Here is a 19,898-nt window from a genome sequence, read left to right on the forward strand (position 1 = left end):
TTATCATTTAGTAATTTTAAGAAATCATTTGTAGTTATAAGATACAACATCAGAATTTTAAGAAAAATTTAGTAAATTTACTGTAAATGTTATTAACTTTCGTTTTCAACACCTTAAATTAGTAAAATTAAGTTACTTCAGTATCTTATATAAATATAATGGAATTTTTCGAACATTTCTAACAGTGTACTATATGTAACGTGAATTGCAAATGAGCATTGTTATAAGCATATTCTGGACTTCCATCTCTAAATTAAGGCCTTCTTTTAATTCTTTGAGAATTTATTTTTGTGAATTTTTATTTCAAAAAATTTGTTTAATTGAACTAAAAATTTTAAAATGTCGATTACGAATGTAGATGCTAATTGCTTTGTTTAGGAAGGTCGCAGAGGAATGTGGCATTTGATCTTGTTAATCGGCAGCGCAATGGCCGGTGAATCCGGACCAGAGTCGCCGCCAGAATTTTTTGATACAACGGTCAAAATTGAGGCACCACTACCTTACGAGGAGGCATTTCCGACTCCGCTTCCTGGTCTACTGTATCCTAGAGAAAGTGAATCCCGAGAGGTAAAACTTACGTGACACACACTGATCTTTTAATGTCACTCAAATCTGAACATATAATGGGCTGACGTTTTCATACTTTTATCACAAATTCAAACAAGTGTTTAAAAAAGTAATTTACATTTTATTTTTTTATATCTCGCTTATTAAAAATAATTCTAAACATTTTTATTCTAATAAAAAATTTATTATCCTGTAATATACATTATATGGTAAGTCGAAAAACATTGCAATGTACTGATGCAATTTTATATTGCCTTAAAAATATTTTCTGTATTGTGAAGATTTTTTTTATAATAAAAATAAATGCAATAAAAATTATCAGACATTTTTAATGTCTTCTTGCAGGTAAGATCGCTCGATGGATTATGGGATTTCGTTGTTTCACCTGAAGAAGACGTGTTAAAAGGTTTAACGGAAGGATGGTTTACCGATAACTTATCGAGGGTATCGTGTCATGATTTGATGTAAAATAATAATTAATAATAACAAGTGTAATTAACAAATTTAATAAATTAAAGTTTTTGTAACATGAAGTCACATTATCAAATTTGCGAAAAAAATTTATAACAAAAACGAAATAGTAATTTAATAAATAAAAAATTAATACCTGCAAAAGAAAGAAATAAATGAGATATTTTTTAATTACATAACAGTAGACAAAGAAATATTCAATTAATTATTCATATTAAATTTTTTCGTATTTACAACATTACATTCTTTACAATTTTCTCTTGTAAACATGTAATATTAAATACCTTATTATTCAAATAATTTCTTGAAAATTTTGATTATAAAATTTTTTCTATAGAAAACGTGCACAAAACTGTAGAATATTTTACAAATTGTTATCTTTTCGTATATTTAATATTATTTATTTTTTTTATTTACTTACTTTTATTATCTTTATTATTAATTCACGTCCAATTGCGTTGCAAAAATCACTTGTATTTTATAATTTTGTGTATTATAATCGCACGTTGTCTGTTTGTTACTACTTCGTCATTAGTGAGGATTTTTTCGCGTAAAACAAGACTGGCTTTACAGGTTGGAGAAGTGATAAAGATGCCAGTACCCTCATCCTACAATGACATTACAACATCGAGTAATCTCAGGGACCACTTCGGTGCCGTATGGTACCAGAGGACATTCTTCGTGCCCCTCTCTTGGAAGGATGAACGCGTTTTCGTCAGATTCGGCTCCGTTCATTATCTCGCACAAGTAGTAAGTATTTTTTTTTTTTTTTTTTTCACTTTAAATTCTTAAATCTCAAAATAATTTTTTGGGCCTTTCCTGAAATATGATTTATTTTTATATAAAAAAATTGTAATTCGAAAGTATCTAAAAAATATAAACAAAAAAATGATAAATGAACAAAATTTCAATCGTATATATATATATATATATGTGTGTAGGGTAAAGTCGCCTATTATGGGATAAGTTCCTAATATAAGATAGCGGGGTTTCTGCTAAAAAAAACTAACAAGCGCATGTGTTTGATTCTATCATGAACTTTTTACTCTTAGCGTGAAACCTGTTTAGTAAAAAATTATTAGAATATGTGTGTAGTCGTTGCAAAAAAAGATTTATGAAATTAAATGTTGTCAAATTTTATTGAGATTAGCCTTTAAATCGTGTTTTATTATGCAAAAATAAGTGATAGAGTGAAATTGTATTCATAAGAAAATACTATAATGATTTGTTTAAATGTAAAGATTAGATTTGGTGATCGTGAAACCGCAAGGCATGAAAGTCGTAATATGAAATATTCAGGATATTCCTAGCTAATATGAGAGGATCTAAACTTCTAAACAATTCAATGTCTCAAAGCATGCTATCGAACAAAATGTTAAAAATGACGATTCTATTGTTAAGATTACTTACACACACATCACATACACACACATCGAAAAATTATATAATTATTGTGTATAACATTTAAATTCTTTGTTCCTACTTGTATGTAATGTAATAAAAGCGTGTATAAAAAGTTATCTTTATTTTTTCTTTAGTTTCCTATTATGAGATATCACCTTACACAAGAAAATCCTTATATCTCATATTAGAAACCCTTTTTTGAGCAAAATCGGCATTTTAGATAAAAAATTTCATATACAACAAGTATAGCTATTATCGATCGTTAACTTTTTGGTAGTAAATCTTGAATATATTTCCTATAAAATTGACATAAAAATAGGAGTTCAGAATGCAAATTAAATAAATTACAAATCTTTAAAAAAGGTATCTCATATTAGGCGACTTTACCCTATATATATATATATACACACATTAAATAATTCTTTTAAATATAATTATATTAATTTGTGTTCGAAGAACAGTATGTTAATTTTTGAGAGAAATATGAATCTTTAAGTTTAAAAGCACCTAAAGTTCAAGTAAATTGTAAGCTTTATAAACGTATCGTTTATGGTACATACATTTTTGTGTAGTGGGTAAACAATGCTTTGGTGACCAGACACGAAATGGGCCATCTGCCCTTCGAAGCTGAAATCTCTTCATTCATAATCTACGGTAGCATGAATCGCATTACCGTAGCCGTGGATAACACTCTGGTGCAAAGTAGCGTGCCTCAGGGTAAGATCGTGCAGGTGACCACTGACAACGGTACCAAGTATTTGCAGACCTATACTTTCGATTTTTTCAACTATGCCGGTATACACAGGTAAACATTTAATTAACTAAAATAATGTAGTTCAAACAATCACAAAATTTAATTTTTTTACATTCAATGCTCTTTATTCTGTATAGACAAGCATATAGGAGAAATATTTTTAAAAACGTTATTATCATTTCTCTCTCGTTTATTACATTAGATTTTAATTATATTAAAACTTTAATTTTAATTAATCAATTAAAATTACAATAATTACATTTAGTATATATATTTGTACAAATAAATGATAACCTTATTTCTTTCAATTTACTTATTTTTTTAAATACTCTCAAACGTAAATAGGAACGTATCAAAAGAACGTACTAAATTGTTTCTATTTCAAATTGATTCTCCAATTTTCGAGAGTAAATTCAATATACATGTTGTAAATATGTACAAGTTCACCACAATTATCTGACAAAGAGAAAATACGTGACAGGTGTAATAGCATTGTTCCGTTTCACTGTTACACTATTACGAAGGACCTTTCGAGTTCTCTGAAGCGATACGCGAATTTCACTTGCCACAAATAGATCTCTATCAAGGGCTTTGTGGAAAAACTAAAAAGAACATTCAATACATTACCCTACAATCGAGAGACACGGTCATAAAATTTTTATTCTTTTACGACAAAAAATTTCTATAGCATAGAAAAAGAGGAATGAACACAAATTTATTTTCATCGCATACGATAATTCGAGATAATTATATAGCAAATCCGGTGATTCGAACGAGTCATAGCTGATATAAGAATAAAGTAAAATACAAAGGGTATATTTATAAAAAAAATATTTGTAATTACATATCTTTAATAAAACGTTCTATATATTTTCATTTTTAAATGAATTAGATTTAAATAATATTTTTCATAATTTATATTGTTCTGCATAAGAGTATCATTTGAGATACTGTGTTTATTAAGTCAGAATGCATGATATTAATTATATTTATGGCACAATTGTTCCTGATTAATAAATCTTATTGAAACACTTTACAAAGGTCCGTTTTGTTGTATACCACGCCACGTATCTACGTTAAGGACATCACAATAAGGACAAACCTGATCGGTGACATGGGAATTGTCAAGTACACCATAGAAGCGGATGGTTTAAACAAAGAGGAAATACTTGTCTGCAAAGTCACGTTGTTAAACGCCGAGGACACTTTAGCCATCAAGGAGCCTGTTTATGGCATGTCAGGTACCCTGAAGGTACCGTTTGCCAGACTCTGGTGGCCCAGGGGCATGGATTCCAAGCCAGGATACCTATATACTTTAGAGGTATGGTAAAGTAGGATAACTTTGACTTAGTTTGGATAACCGTAAAATGGTATAAAACGGAAAAATTTGGGTTCTATTAAAAAAAAATCTTAGACAAAGTCAAAACATAAAATATCTTAGATTAAAACATTTTTAAGATATCCAAATTTTAACATTTGAGCCATCTGGGCATTATCAAAATTTGAGTCAAAATTATCACATTTTACGATACGATCGTTGATTGCTCAAAACTTGCAAGTGCCTTAATATCTCGTTTAGGGCAAAGTCTATTTCGAATCGACCACAAAAAAAAGAAAGAGAGGAAGGATATATCCTGTATGAAAATTATACGCGAGACTGAAGTATTAATTTATTTATAAATTGTTAAAAAATTTTAAATTTTATTTACCAAAACGATAAACGGTTTTTTAGGTAAGAATATCAGTGTCAAACTTCACCAAACCAGATGTCTATCGATTGCCGATTGGCATCAGAACACTCGCCTGGACTAATAGGAGTCTCTTGTTGAACGATCGGCCAGTGTACATGCGTGGTTTTGGCAGACACGAGGACTCGGCTATCAGAGGACGTGGTTTTGACCTCGTCACTGCTGTCAGAGATCACGAGTTGCTTCAATGGATCGGCGCTAATGCCTATAGAACTAGCCACTATCCGTACAGCGATGAAGTCCTTGATATAGCCGACAGGTACCGAGAATTTGCTCCCTTTAAAATTATCTGATATGCTAAAACATTTCGTCTTCCACTTTTCTTGTACTTGCTTTATTCTGCTCTGTTTCATCTTGTTTAATTTTATTTTAAAGATTGGGTTTCCTCATAATCGACGAGTGTCCTTCCGTCGATACGGAGAACTATTCGCCGTTATTACTCATGCATCATAAGGATTCATTGTCGGAGCTCATTCGCAGAGACAAGAATCGACCTTCCGTAATCATGTGGTCCTTGGCAAACGAGCCAAGGACCCAGCTGCCCCAGGCCGAAGAGTACTTCATGCAGATTGCTCATCACACAAAAGCAATCGATCCTACCAGGCCGGTTACTATTGCTCTGGCTCGTGGAGTGCAAGTAATTACAAATAAATAAATATATAAAAAAATAATAAACGTATTATAAAAAGATAGATAATATTATTTTGATTTAAACTTCCTATTAAAGGCATACAACTCTACTCTTTTAACATTCTCTAAAAAAAAAAAAAGAGAAGACTGTTTCTTAATTTTCAATGTCAAAAATTTTTGAAGCTAATTTTTAAATTTTAAAGTTATACGTTAATGAAATAAAAGTTTAAATATTAATGCAATTTTTATTAATCTAATTATTAATCTATCCAAAATTTATAATTTTCGTCACAATAATCGCTTGTAATATGAAGACTGTCGATAAATGAGCATTGTAAATTGTAGGAAGACAAAGCAGGTCAGTTTCTCGACGTGATCAGCTTTAATCGTTATAACGCCTGGTATAGCAATGCCGGTAGAATAGATATGATCATTGACAGAGTTCAAGGGGAAGCCGAGGCTTGGCACAGAAAATATAACAAGCCGGTACTTATGTCCGAATACGGAGCCGATACTATGCCCGGTTTGCACGAGGTAAAACTCATTTTGTAATCACAAAGGTTCTTTTTTATTACAAATCGTAGTATACATGTATATTCTTCGTAAATGTAACTATGAAATAAAAATAGAAATAAGATCTAAAAATAATATAAAAATATAGAAAAAAATATTCGAAGAAAAACCAGAAAACCGATGAGAACAAACCAAAAACCATAAATATAAATAATTATAATAAAAAACAGATATAAAAAGATTAGGAAAAATGAAAATATAATTATTTTGTTTGAGAACTTTTATTTTATAACATTGCAACTAATTTTTTAATTTTCTATTTATACATATTCTACATAAATTAACTGCAGCTACCGGAATACGTATGGAGTGAGGAATATCAGAAGGAATTACTCTCCAAACACTTCGAAGCTTTCGATCGACTACGACGTGAAGGCTTTTTTATCGGCGAGTTCATCTGGAATTTCGCTGATTTTCGCACCGCACAAAGTGAGTATCGAATAAAATCTCTTTTAGTAATTTATTATTACAATATTTAATAATTCTTTTTAACAATTTAATGTTGATATTATCACGGAAACTTGTGCTAATAAATTATAATAAAATTCATATATTTTTTTCATTGTTTCTTTATATAATAATTAATTTAAAAAAATTTGCAATTAATTAAATGAATAGCTTAATTTACTTTAAGTTAATAATTTAATGTACAGAGACTAATAGTTTTTTAGATTAAATTTTGTAATTTAAGAGAGCCATCATTCGAATATCAATACTTGATCAATAGAAAGATTTGACTTAAAATGCTTTTTAATAATATTCATCGATGTTTGCGCGTTGCAGCGTATACCAGAGTGGGCGGCAATAAGAAAGGAATTTTTACAAGAGACAGACAGCCGAAAATGGCAGCTCATCACGTTAGAAAAAGATACCATGCTCTCGCAGTCGAATTAGACGGTGCACAGTTACCTGAGGACCTCGATAACTATATTTCTATTCCCCTCAACACTTAGAACTCTGACTGACTTTAAAAAAAAAAAAGAAAGAATTAAATGCGATAATTGTTTCGCGAAAAATCTTAATTTTTGACAAAACTGCATTTTATTCGTTTTGTACATTGATACATAATAAAAGTTGCACTGATAACTTAACATGGAATTATACCTAACGTATGTATATTCTATCATAAAGTCATTTGTAAGAAAAATATAAATTCTCTATTTATTCATCTAAGTCTCGTACACATTCATTTGTTTGAAAAACATTTTTACATCGTTTTCACATCCATTTAATATCATCCAACATAAATTTTTATATTCTGCATATTCTTATAGCTGTACAGAGGTATTTAAATATTTAATAAATATTTAAATAAAAAAACGGCATCTATCCGGTCTTGTATTTTTATACCATTTGTAACATATACTTATTACAAGTAGTATTAACAATTATGTGTCTAATACATCACAGCCTTATTTTGTGTAACAATGACATATACTTGCAAGTACTCACTTGTTAGAACTAGTTTAGCATGGTTTAGCATGGTCTGGCAATTCTACGACCTTCAGACAAGCATCGGCCATCTCCACAAATATAGGTTCCTTCTTCATGGCTAAAGCAATCGCCTCAGTTGGATTTGGACTATTCATAACTGTCTTCATAACATTGCGCAAATGGGAAGATTGGAGGCACTGCTTCAATTCCTTACTGTCATGCAACTGCTGTAGTTTCTCCATAGGCACCGTGTCTTCCGTTGGAAAGTCATATTTCCATCGATTGGCGCTTTGATGAGCCTTGAGTTCCTCAGATAATACTGGAGGCTCGCAAGATTGAGTTTTATGCTCTTTGCAACATCCTACAGAGCAACTAAAACAAATAAAAGAGTATTGCTCTACCTAATCATAAAAATATGAAAAAAAGCTTATAACTTAAAAAATAGAGTAATCAAGTTTATAAATAAAATTTACAAGAAAAACCTAAAAAAAGATTCTTTATTAGTATTATTAGAATTACATTATAAAAAACTTTTTAACAAGTTACATTAAAAATGAGTTTGCTATTATTCTCTTGTATTGTTAAAAATTAACGTGACAAATTTTCAAATAATGAAAATAACAATAATCTTCGCAGAAAACACTTAACCTCAAAATCAATGCAAGCAGTTACACTTACTAAGATTCTCTGCACGTCGGACATTTGTAAGGTGCATCATCCTTTCCACAGACACAACAATTTTTAAGTGTCATAATTTAATTACTTCAGAAAATACGTTATTTAATAGGTAAAAATATCAGAGCACGTGTTACGAACGTACGTATTTACATGACCACGTGATCTGACACATCTTGTATGATGGCGCCATCTGTGGATCAATAAAAGAAACAAATTTAAAGTTCTCGAGACATTTAAAATTTAAATGGCAATTAATTTTCGTTTATTTATTTTCGTCGCTTTCTTTATTGCGGTACTCACACATTCAAAAATGAAACAGGAATTTTAATAAGTATTATGTGTATTTTTTCTTTCTAAGCATTTAACGAGCAATACACATAGAAAAAGCCATCTCTTTATAAATAATAAAATAAGTGTTACATATTTTTATAACATATATTTTTTGTTGCACTGTTATTTTTTGTTTAACTGTTATTAAATATTAGTCAAGAATTATTATTAAACTTCATTTAATGTTTGTTCGTAAAATGTTCGACAATAAATAAATAATTTTCAACAATTAAAAAATATTCAATTAAAAACATTATTTATTTTAAACGATTAATTTTACGTGATTTTTAATATGATAAATTATATATTTGAATCTCTATGATTAAACTTCAATTAATAAACCATTTTCTTTACTTCTTTATTTATCTGCATATCGATTCTTTTTATTACAACGTATTCTAACTTGACAAGAAACTTCTCATAGTAAACAAGAATATAAAATAAAGAAGCTCTGAAACTAAATCTCACATAAAAAATAAAAAAAATCAATATAAAGAATCAATGCAGTCATTAGTGGGCAAGTAAAATTATAATCAAAAACACAAACGTTGCATCAGTTTGGTCCTCATAAATGTCACAAAAAAGAAAAAATAATAAACAATATTCAAACATATAATTATAATCTGCGGTTATTCTTAACAAGTATCAAATTGAGGGAGAGAGAGAGAAAGAGAGAATAATTACAGTACAAAATTAAATCAAAAGGCCATAGGAACTTAACGAATTTTAAACGATCCGATAATATTTTTTGTTTTTAGATTTATATGTATCACATTTGATGGTATTTCTCGTAAATCAGGTGACTTTTGTGCATCTAAAATCGATGGCATTAAGAAAGTAGCATTGGCGAGGAATTCACACCGCGAGGAGAGAAATTACGGAGTTGGACGACGTATTTCGATGAGGAGGAGGCGGAACTGGCCTGGATCTCTAAATGCGATCTCGTGGCGGATAACGATGGAAATTCACATTCTTGCGATGCGAGAGTTACGTACGTACGTCACTCGCGTGCCGGACACGGTGCGTCAACAGTACGCGCGATTCCAACGTGATTTCATTTCACGTCACGCGAGAACCAAATCTCGCTTTAACGATTTTACTTAGCACGGAAAACGGATCTCTTTTTGATTCGTAACGCGATCTGAATTTTTGCCCTCAGCAAAATGCGAACCAAATTTTATTCTTGAATAAAATTATCGTTTCGACACAACAACTATTGTCTTAATGCAAAATAAATTTTTCTGTAGTTCAACCGAGATTTACCTTTCAACATAATTTAAATATTTTTATTTTTAAATCACAATTTTTTAATATTGCACACGATAAATAATTTTGACACAAGAAGATACATTATTTTATTTTTAAATAATTTAAAATGAAAAATAAAAATTGCAGCATTAGCAAAATAAAACATACGTGAAGTAGTATATCATAAGTATTTAATTATAATATAATATTGACACAGAATGAATGGTTTTAATGAAATATTTAAAAATTGAGCCACAAATTTGAAAATAATTTCTGTTGTATTATTAATTTAATTTATAGCAACAGCAAAAGATAAAACGCCAGTAAAATTGTTATGAATCTTACATTTAGTTTACACACTTGATACAATATAAACAAACAAGAAAAATATACAAACTCAATAATACCTATAAACATGATAGAATCAACAGTCAAAAATAAACAAAATTAAAAATTAATTAAAGTAATAAATAACAATACAATATAACAAAAATAATAGATAATAATTGATAAAATAATACTGAATTAATACAATAAGTAATTACAAATAAAAATAAGCGCAGATAAACGCACTGTCACGTGCAATATATATTACGATCAAATGGATTGTAATAAAGTTAAAACTTTTTGCAGCATTACTCGTCATGCTCGAGATTTTTATGTAATTATTTTCATGATCTCCCCAACAAAATTATTTTCAAATCTGTATCCATCTAAATTTTTAGATACTTGTGCAAAATCTTTCTTTCCGTGTAGTTACAAAACTATTACAGAGATTAGAATCATCGACGTGAGTTGTCGCTGAAAGCTCTCGAAACTTTCTTCCCGAGGCCGGTGACCATGAGTAGAGCTCACGCGCCCAAGGTCATTGATTCCACCAGCAGTTCCGGCTCGGTTTCTGGGCCAGGTTAACCGACGGTCCCGCGACGGCGACGTCCGGAATACCTTCGCTCGTCGTGACGTTGACTTGGCCCGATACGGCAGACCGGTAACGAGCCAGTATAACTCAGCGATGGACGTGAACTCGTCCGAACCCAAAGTTCTAATACAAGTTCCCTCCAATCAATCAGCAAATTATTAAATTTGATTATAAGATATTAATTAAATTCCACGACTTGGTTTCATAAACGTCTCTTTAAATAGAAATTTAATATTCTGGCTTTTATTACTAAAAGACAATAATTTATGTGGAGTACTAAAAATATTAAACAACAGTACTTGCACATTACTTAAAATAAGTAATTAATTACTGCCCAGCAAACAGCTTCTCTAAGAAATACATAAGAGTCAACAAAAAATCAAAATTTTTATTTTAATTCTTAATTACGGCAATAAACAGTTAAATTTTGTAATAAAAAAATTATCATTTTGACTGTTTCTTAACTTTTGTTGTGTTCCTTAAGAAAACTAATGTTATTTCTTTTTTCCTTATTTTAACGTTAGATATCATTTCAACGTCAAAATGATATTAAATAATGTCAACTTATTTGATGGGTAAATTTCATTATTAACAGCTAGCCAGTATTTCAAGCGAGAATAATCCTTCAGAATTTTCTCAGAATAAATCTAAATTACAAATGATCATTGATTATTAATTTAATTGTAATTCAATTAGTAATTAAATTGAGATATCTAAGACTTATAAATAATTTTGCAAGATTCCAGCTCGTAGTTCGCTTAGTTAACACATGAATTACGGCCTTGCCGCGTATTATCGGCGCTTCATTCGCGAACATTCCGCCTTGCAAAATGCGAGTTGGCCGTTCATTCACGTCTGAGTCCCCGTTCAACTGCAGCAGGGCATTGACGCAGCGGCACGTGCGAGTTTAATCCTTTGGAAAAAGAGCTTCCGGAAGTCTAATCATCGCAAATAAAAATTTCACGGATACTCGACGCTCTGATAAATAAACGAAAAGTAGATTAAACTTCTATAATACAACAGACAGCCTAGATTAATTCTTAACAATGAAGAAAAGTACCTAATAAAAAGATCAAACTTTCAACGGCTTTTAAAGCAACTTTGTAATTCATTTTAACATACAACTTTAAGATGAAATTCCCTCTCGTCTGTTTTTTTTCTATTCCAGTCGGGGATTACTAGAAGTTAATTGTTAATTAGTAAAAGTAGTTTTTGCAATGAAGATAATTGATTGTGTTCGACGAGCAGCAACGTCGGCGTCTCGTTGCCCTTAATTGACATCGTAAATCATAACGCAAATAACAAAAGCAAGCTCGTGTTCAAAAACGGCACGTGGATTTACCTTGAGGAGGTCGCGGTACGTCTATCTCATCCTCTTCCTCTTTTTCCATCTGTGACGACAGGAGAATGCGATGACCCAGCATCAGGAAATCCACCTCCAGATGGTCGTACCGAATCGCGATTATCGTACGTGATCTCTCAGATCTCAGATTATTTCGACTATACACGGGGCACATAAAAATTTAACAATTACATAATAATAATATATAACACATTAACATAATTAAATTTATTATAATGATTAGAAATTATTATATTTAATATAATAATTAAAAATATAAATATAATACTTGAAATTAACAAATCTACAATACTTTTTGTTTTATTACACGATTATATAGATTTACTTTTCCGTAAGATTATATTTAATATGAATGATAATTATTTTATTTATCTGAATTAACGAAATAACTTCTCTATTGAAAATACTGGACTTTGTAAACAGAAAAAGCTCGCAACAATCTCGAAGCTGCTTTCTGCATTCAATTATATATAGATAATTACACTAGAACAGTAATCTAATCAAATGTTCTACATTCAATATATGGTATATAATATATCATATCTATAACAATTATTTTCAATATACGTCATTCACATTAATTTGCTAATAATTAGAAAAGAAAAAACTTTGCGTGTGGAGAAAGATGCACGCACGCGGTATATTTGACGGAAGCCGGACCAAATTCTTTGGAACGACTCGCGCGCGTCGAGATCTCATCTCGCCGCGAGCATGATGACAGCATCCGGCGATGACGTCATACAATTGCGACGGCGGCCACCGCCACAGTCGCGATGATCGTGCATGATGACGTCGACGATGATCACAGATCGGCGACGGCAACAGCAGGAGGAGGAAGGAGCTGAAACCCCGAGCCGAGCCGGCATAGGAATCGACGGTGCACCGTTTCGTCGCGGGGCCCAGCCAGTTCCTTCCAGATCGCCGTGTCGTCGACTTCTTTCGGATTCTCGCGGATTCATCGAGCTCTCGGCAATTCCGTACGCCGAGAGCCGGTCGTCGATCCGCGACGCCACGCCGGCCGGACGCGCCGTCGGCACATGACAGTGACCCACATACCACGGTTCCGGTATGCCGCGATTACGGTCTGCGATACGGTAATCTCGACGGGTCCGACATCGGTAAACCGAACGAAAATCGAACAGAGCTCAATGAAACCGAAGAATGGTAACTAACACCGACCGTAATCGGAACTGGTCGACGACGATTAAGTACGCGCGGTATCGATTTTCGATAGTCATTTAACACTGTAACTTGGTACCGTACTTGCGGCGTTTTAACGGTGATTTCTAATGCGATCGTTCGATCGAGTGCGATCAGAAATGAATTGTTAAATAATTGTAAGAAATTGAAAATAAATAAAAAGTGAAATAAAATTGTAAGAAATTAATAATAAAAAAAGAATAAATAAAATAACGTAGAATAAATTGAATAAAAATGGATGATTACTTTTATATGTTAATCCCTGAATTGCATTTATAGACAATGGCGATTTTAAAGTAAAATTAAAGAATTACGGCCGCATTTAAATGTAACTAATTGTAAAGCGCAATTATCGTTTTAACATTTGTTAAATTAAACATAATATTTTATAAACTACTACGTTAAATTCTAAAAATAGTTATATAAGTCTCAACTTAATGTTGAATAAATTATACAATATTTTATTTAAAGCTAATTAAATATTTATTCATGTAACAATTAGAATGACATTTGCATTAATTAAAATAGAGAATTATTTAGCGCGATTCGTTAAGGATTGCTTGCTTCTTTTGGCCAGAATTGTGTTTAATACAAATCATAGTATGCCGTTATCACCGCAATATTATCACCGGCACCGGAGAATTAGATAGTCGCGTTTAGTCGGTCGCGAGATCGCGCGACGATGATTCAATGGCGAATGATAATTAACATTAGTGATACATTAAAATCGACCTCAGACATCTTCGTTTCACCAGTCGCAGATCAGCCTGCAGTAATATCGAGTAAGTACGAGAGTTGGATGAACGCTAAGTGTGGCACGTAAACGCTTTTATCCCATTCGAAATAAACGCGTGGGTTTTTACTGTGACGTGAGTGAAAATATTGAATGTCTCGATCCGTGTTAACGAAGTTGTATTAGAAACGATTCTTTCCTGGTGACTAATCGTACACGATGGCGGATTCAAAATTTTTAAAGAATGGAATTTTCACGAACACGAAGAGCTACGAGAACAACGAGAGAAGTATACGTATTAATAATGAACATAATGATATATAGCTTCGGAAAAGAAAACGTAAATTTAGAAAAAAGTAGCAACTTTTATTTCCATTTCCGTCACACATATATTCAAAAGATTTCTTGCAATACAAAAAAATTATATAAAACGAAAAACTGCGATATATATATACACATATAATGATTAAAAATTTATTATTGATAGTTATAGTCTTGAAATTGTATTTCTTTGACAATAGAAATTATAATAAAAATGCATGATTATAAATACAATGCATAGTAATGTAATGTCTACAAATGCATAATATGTATATACATATTCATGTATATAAATATATATATCACACTTTTGTAAAAGAAAACTCTACCTACAAAGCATTGTGTTCTGAAAATGAAATATTACAATTAATAATTAATAATAATAATAATCATAATAGAATAACATAATTAAAATCTTATGCACACAATGAAATAAATCATTAATTTTTTATTGCAATTTATTATACCGATAATATACTATTAGTTTTTTGTCATACTTATACATTATCAGAGAGCAAATTGTGTCCGATAATAAGGAAGATTCCATTGGCACGTATATTTCATGGGCGAAGGAACTTTGTTCGTAAAATTCAGGAAGGCGGTAATTTAATCGCGCATTATGTCGCCGCGTGCCAGATTTAGCGAGGAACACTTATTCCAATACGCGAGATTCTGTACCGTTCATCACGTTCTTTTCTCTATCTCTCTCTCTCTCTCTCTCTCTCTCTCTTTCTCTCTCTTTTTTTGTCGTCGATGCAAACATGCAAATATTTTGGTAAACGTGCATACGGCACCAATGGTCACGTAAATAGTACGTGTTAATCCTTTCGAACTTGTTTACTTCTCATATCGTTTGGAAGAATAAAAAAAAGCAGCGAGTCTTATCGCTTTATTTATCGTATATTTTATTCTAATAGATCTAATCATCACACTAGCGTCCAGCGAATCCTGCTGAATTAATCAAATTAAGATGACATGGATACACAATTGGTTTTTATATATTCTAAAAATTAATTCTTTAAGTTTATAATTTCGCTAATTTTATCTTTATATTAACGCAGAGAAAAATTCTGCAGTGTCTTTCATTATGACTGACTAATTGTACCATTTCTGCTCGCAGAGGAAAACGCGTTTTCTCTCATATTTCCCTCCGCAAGATTTCCAGACGTCTTTAGTGTTTCTCAAATTATGGAATAATATCATTACATCCTGCCGTAAAACTAAGGATCAGGACAAAGTCCAACTGTCTTTCTCTCCCTCTCTCTTTTTTTCTCTCTCTCTTTTTCTCTCTTTCTCCCTGTAGAATGACTCGCGCACTCGAGTTCATCGACGGAAATACATCGCACGAGTCAGAATGCCTTTTCTACGTTCACCTAAGTAACATACATCATCTATGCACCTATATACATACAATATTACAATAAAACACATTGAAAGGACATAATAGCTAAACGATTCATTTTTTACATATTCGAGCGGAGGAGTTGTCATTAATCAATTTTACTTTTACTTCAATTTCTTTTTTGATTATTAAATATGACTTTATTTTACGTGTTTTGACTCGATTCGATTTAATCTTAGATCTGTTAAAAATTTTTTTACATTGACGACTTCCGTGAATCCGTTCTTCATTATAGGAACCATAGCGGAAATCTCTTGTCAACTCAACCATGATGTAAAATACAAGGTGTTTTGCTTACGAGATGCATAGTCGACGACCAATCAAAAAATTAGAGAGTCTAAAATTATAATTAATTATGTGTATTTAAAAAACCTAATAAGATATATTTATTCCAAAATGATATTCAATCGTCATTATATACGTAATAAAAAATACCTTGTATTCTTACATCAGGAACACGACGATTTATTGCTGCGATTTTCGGAGCTAATCGTCAAAAAGACACATACTTAAAGCCGTCGTCACGACAGCCGGCTTGCCTCCTTCTTTGAACCATGACAGTGTGATAAAAACGATGGCCGTTAATTGGTCCGCGCGTGCACGCGGGACCGTGCACGGATTTACGTAATACGTGAATTTGTGACAGCTCGCGCATATAAACTCATTGACGCACGATAACGCGAATGTACGGTAATGGCTGCGTTCAGCAAAGAAAGCAGCTTTGCAACTGTTGTAAAATTCCTTAATATGATTAGTCTTGCCTCTACTTCCTTATTAGATCTAAATGTATAAGCCAATCATATTCAAGAATTTTACAACAGTTACAAAGCTGCTTTTTTTGCTGTGAACGCAGCCAATGGCAACGGCAAGCGCATCGCGTCGCGACGCGCCGATTCTAATTGCGGACATTTGCCTTTTAATCGTTCGCTATACGTCAAACGGAAAATTTTCTTTATGTTACTATTTAATTAGTGACATTACTACTTCAGTTTTGATTTAGAACTGTGTTTCAAGACCGATAAATAATTGGCACATCGGTTTGCTTGAACTGCAAATACTCTCTAAATTCCTTGAAGTGGAATCTTTCAAGAATGAAAATTGTGCCAGTCTTAAAAAAGAGTAGCCCAGTTTTCAGTATGAGATTTCATTTGTCGGAGTCACAATTTACTCCAAAAGTTTTAGAATATAAATTCACAAAAAATTTTATTAGAAATATTATTTGAGGTAGGATGGAAAGGCACAAAGGATCGCATTGACTTAAAGTACTAAAAATGCTGGACAATACAATGCTTTTAAAATTTAAAATGAATGACTGATTATATATTTTATTGTGAAACGAAAATTCTCGAGGTGCGTTTCGGCTCGATAGTCTAGACGCACCTTTACTGACTCTTTAATCGCCTTTGACACCATTTTGTTTATTTTTATATAGCAAGTCCTTATTTCTTTTTTATTAATTTGTTAAAATGAATAACTAATTAATTACTAATTTCAGTATTGGCTAGTATTAGATTTCTATAAAGCTTTCTTAAAGGTTTCCGTGATGGTTTTTTCCGATGTAAAAATCAAAGGAAAAGAAATCTTCCTTTATTTATTCTTTTATAATATTTATCTTTATTTATTTATTTTAATTAAAATTGCATCAAGCGTGCAATACTGTTAATAATTTATTCATTTGCAAAATTTAAATTTTCTTCTCGTTTTTAATTTCAATATTAATCTTTTTTTTTTATTAATGTATGAATTTCCGCTTTCGAACGTTATTTCTGGAAGAAACCGAGACGAGATCCACGTTTTTTCTGCAAATCTCGAGACTTCTCTGCGACGCATGCTTCCAGATAAGCATCTTTATTGTACATTGGCGCAGAACTCTGAATAATTTAACAAGTTTAAATTCTCATCAAGGAAGAATTATCGAAATACTTGCCATGCTCGATTTTTCTACGATACTGAAAACGAAGAATTTGTGCACTTTTGTAATTTTAGTTCTCTGAAATCTATATCCTTATACTTACATTTAATTATATCCACATTTATAACGGATGATTTTATTTAATTAACCATTACTACACCCTAATTATTTATATAAATTATGTTTCCTTTGTACAACAATAGAAGAAAAACTTATTATTATATATTATCTCTTATTATTGTATTAACAATTATTATATTTACAGTTTATATATTCTTCATCCTTCTCCAATGAAGATATTTACACTTGCATGATATTAATTGTAAAAAATATGCTAAGCGGAGGGGGGGGGGCATAAAAGTTCAACCATTATACTAATCTTTTTATTTTTCCTTTTTCTAAGAAAAAATGAAAGATTCACGATACTACTCGCTCAATCATGTTGGATCGTAAAGTTGCTTGATCGCAAATGCTCGAGTATGTGTAATGACATCACCTGACAGGTTACACCTGCGTGGTGCGGAGCGGTCATCGTGCATTCTATAGGATCGTGAACCATGATAGTCTGCACATTTCTAATTGAAAGACCTCCAAGAACGTAACTTCTTGAAAAAGAAGTCGATTAGTGCTATAACTTTTGTGACAGCCCTCCCCCTCTCTCTCTCTTTTTATTATGTTTTACATTTCTTTTGAAATGTTGTAGCTCTAAGTCTCGCAAAATTTTTATCACAAATACTGAGATGCAAGAAAAGAATAGAAACAAAAAAGAAAGAAAAATAGATAAAAAATTGTAATGTTTAATAAGTAAATTTAAATTTGGAAAAAATTTTCTGATTTTATAAATGTTAATTTCTTTTGAATATATCTTTAAATATATCTGAATTTACTTTAATATGAAAATTAAACTGATTTACAGTTTTGTCGGACTCTTGCCAATTTGCGCCGAGATGATTAAGTCTTCAATAGCGAGTGAGATTAAATACCCATATCACAAAATTTATATACATATTTGTCGTATTTTATAATATTTTTACACATGTATTCGTTTTTGTGAATTTTTTAAATATCATATTTTGTACATCGTTAACGATATCTTGCGATTTTTTAACATTGATAATGACCTAATAAAGGTCGAAACGTCTGTTTTAAATTTTATTAAACTTTATATTTATTTTTAACTAATGACATCTTATATTTACTAAGACCTTTATAATTTAACGAATGTTGGCTCGTAGACCTGTTGTTTTAATTATTTTTTTAAACTGATTTAATTAATATAAATCTTAACATCGATTTTAATTTTAATTAAGCGAGAAGAGTCTTCCAGACAACACAAAGTAACTAAATTTGAGACATTAGACGTTTTTGGCGTCTAAAAGACATCTTAAAGATGTCTAATGTCTCAATATTGTACTTTGTGTTGTCTAATCTTATTGAACCAAAGGTATTTGACCGACTAAGACTCTTCTCCTTTAATTATACTAGTCATATATTGTTAATTTTCTTGTTATTGTAGATTAATCTTATCTTAAACTTTAATAATTCTTTTCCAAGTACTGAATTGTATTAAATTAAAAACTCAATGTCGACTTAAGATTATATATTCGAAGACAAAACTACGATTTCTAGGGTTAAAACATAACTTATGAAAAACAGCGAAAAATTTCTAGAAGAAATTGATTGACTCGATATCGTCGGGTCGTGTCAGATTCGATAACGATCATCAGAAGCGAGCTATGCGTCCGGATGAAGTCTTCATCGGCCATAAACATGTTGGATAAGGTCGGTGGGACTTTCGTCCGTTTGCAAGACTCGTCAAACGACTGTCAAAATCCCATTTCAACGCAATTCGAGATCAGCACCACCAATTTTTGACCAACAAGGAATTATTTTTAATGGAAAGTTATAAAAGAAGCAGCAAATCTTCAAACATATTGTAAAATAGATGTATTATAAAAAATGAAAGGGATGAGGCAAATTATAAGTAGAACAATTATCATGATGTAAAATACGATTGAGTATAACATTAATGTATATTATGTATATTATATTATGTACATACATTAATGTATATTATAACAGAACAAGTGCAGCATACTGTGTGTGTGTGTGTGTGTTGTGTGTGTGTGTGTGTTGTGTGTGTATGTATATGTGTGTGTGTGTGTGTGTGTGTGTGTGTGTGTGTGTGTGTGTGTGTGTGTGTGTGTGTGT

At 31.3% G+C, this 19,898-nt stretch overlaps 2 protein-coding genes across 3 annotated transcripts; one reads left to right on the forward strand and one right to left on the reverse strand.

The window, feature by feature from the left end:
* The first annotated feature begins 378 nt into the window (after positions 1–378).
* On the forward strand, positions 379–7,107 carry LOC108775850 (beta-glucuronidase). The gene is made up of 10 exons (XM_018542300.1): positions 379–567; positions 913–1,011; positions 1,612–1,788; positions 3,015–3,247; positions 4,238–4,517; positions 4,929–5,203; positions 5,320–5,581; positions 5,920–6,108; positions 6,438–6,576; positions 6,931–7,107. The coding sequence occupies exons 1-10, from the start codon at positions 394–396 to the stop codon at positions 7,098–7,100; spliced, it is 1,998 nt and encodes a 665-aa protein (XP_018397802.1). The 5' UTR covers positions 379–393; the 3' UTR covers positions 7,101–7,107.
* On the reverse strand, positions 7,043–8,373 carry LOC108775859 (zinc finger HIT domain-containing protein 3). Of its 2 annotated transcripts, XM_018542319.1 has the most exons (3): positions 8,260–8,373; positions 7,600–7,953; positions 7,043–7,112 (listed from the first exon to the last, which is right to left on the reverse strand). In XM_018542319.1, the coding sequence occupies exons 1-2, from the start codon at positions 8,331–8,333 to the stop codon at positions 7,614–7,616; spliced, it is 414 nt and encodes a 137-aa protein (XP_018397821.1). In that variant the 5' UTR covers positions 8,334–8,373; the 3' UTR covers positions 7,043–7,112; positions 7,600–7,613. The 2 variants fall into 2 exon arrangements, with proteins under 2 accessions (XP_018397821.1, XP_018397812.1); XM_018542310.1 differs by lacking the exon at positions 7,043–7,112 and having other exon boundaries at positions 7,483–7,953.
* Positions 8,374–19,898: the final 11,525 nt, after the last annotated feature.

This window comes from Cyphomyrmex costatus, unplaced genomic scaffold (genome assembly GCF_001594065.2).
Source record: "Cyphomyrmex costatus isolate MS0001 unplaced genomic scaffold, Ccosl1.0 scaffold11, whole genome shotgun sequence".
NCBI lineage: Eukaryota > Metazoa > Arthropoda > Insecta > Hymenoptera > Formicidae > Cyphomyrmex > Cyphomyrmex costatus.

Bases quoted from the DNA above. Each gene is read 5' to 3' on its own strand.
- LOC108775859 (XM_018542319.1), bottom strand. From the start codon at position 8,333: ATGACACTTAAAAATTGTTGTGTCTGTGGAAAGGATGATGCACCTTAC. The intron at 7,954-8,259 runs GTAAGTGTAACT...TATTTGTTTTAG, and splicing joins CCGACGTGCAGAGAATCTTA to TTGCTCTGTAGGATGTTGCA.
- LOC108775850 (XM_018542300.1), top strand. From the start codon at position 394: ATGTGGCATTTGATCTTGTTAATCGGCAGCGCAATGGCCGGTGAATCC. The intron at 1,012-1,611 runs GTATCGTGTCAT...CTGGCTTTACAG, and splicing joins TTACCGATAACTTATCGAGG to GTTGGAGAAGTGATAAAGAT. The intron at 5,582-5,919 runs GTAATTACAAAT...TGTAAATTGTAG, and splicing joins CTCTGGCTCGTGGAGTGCAA to GAAGACAAAGCAGGTCAGTT.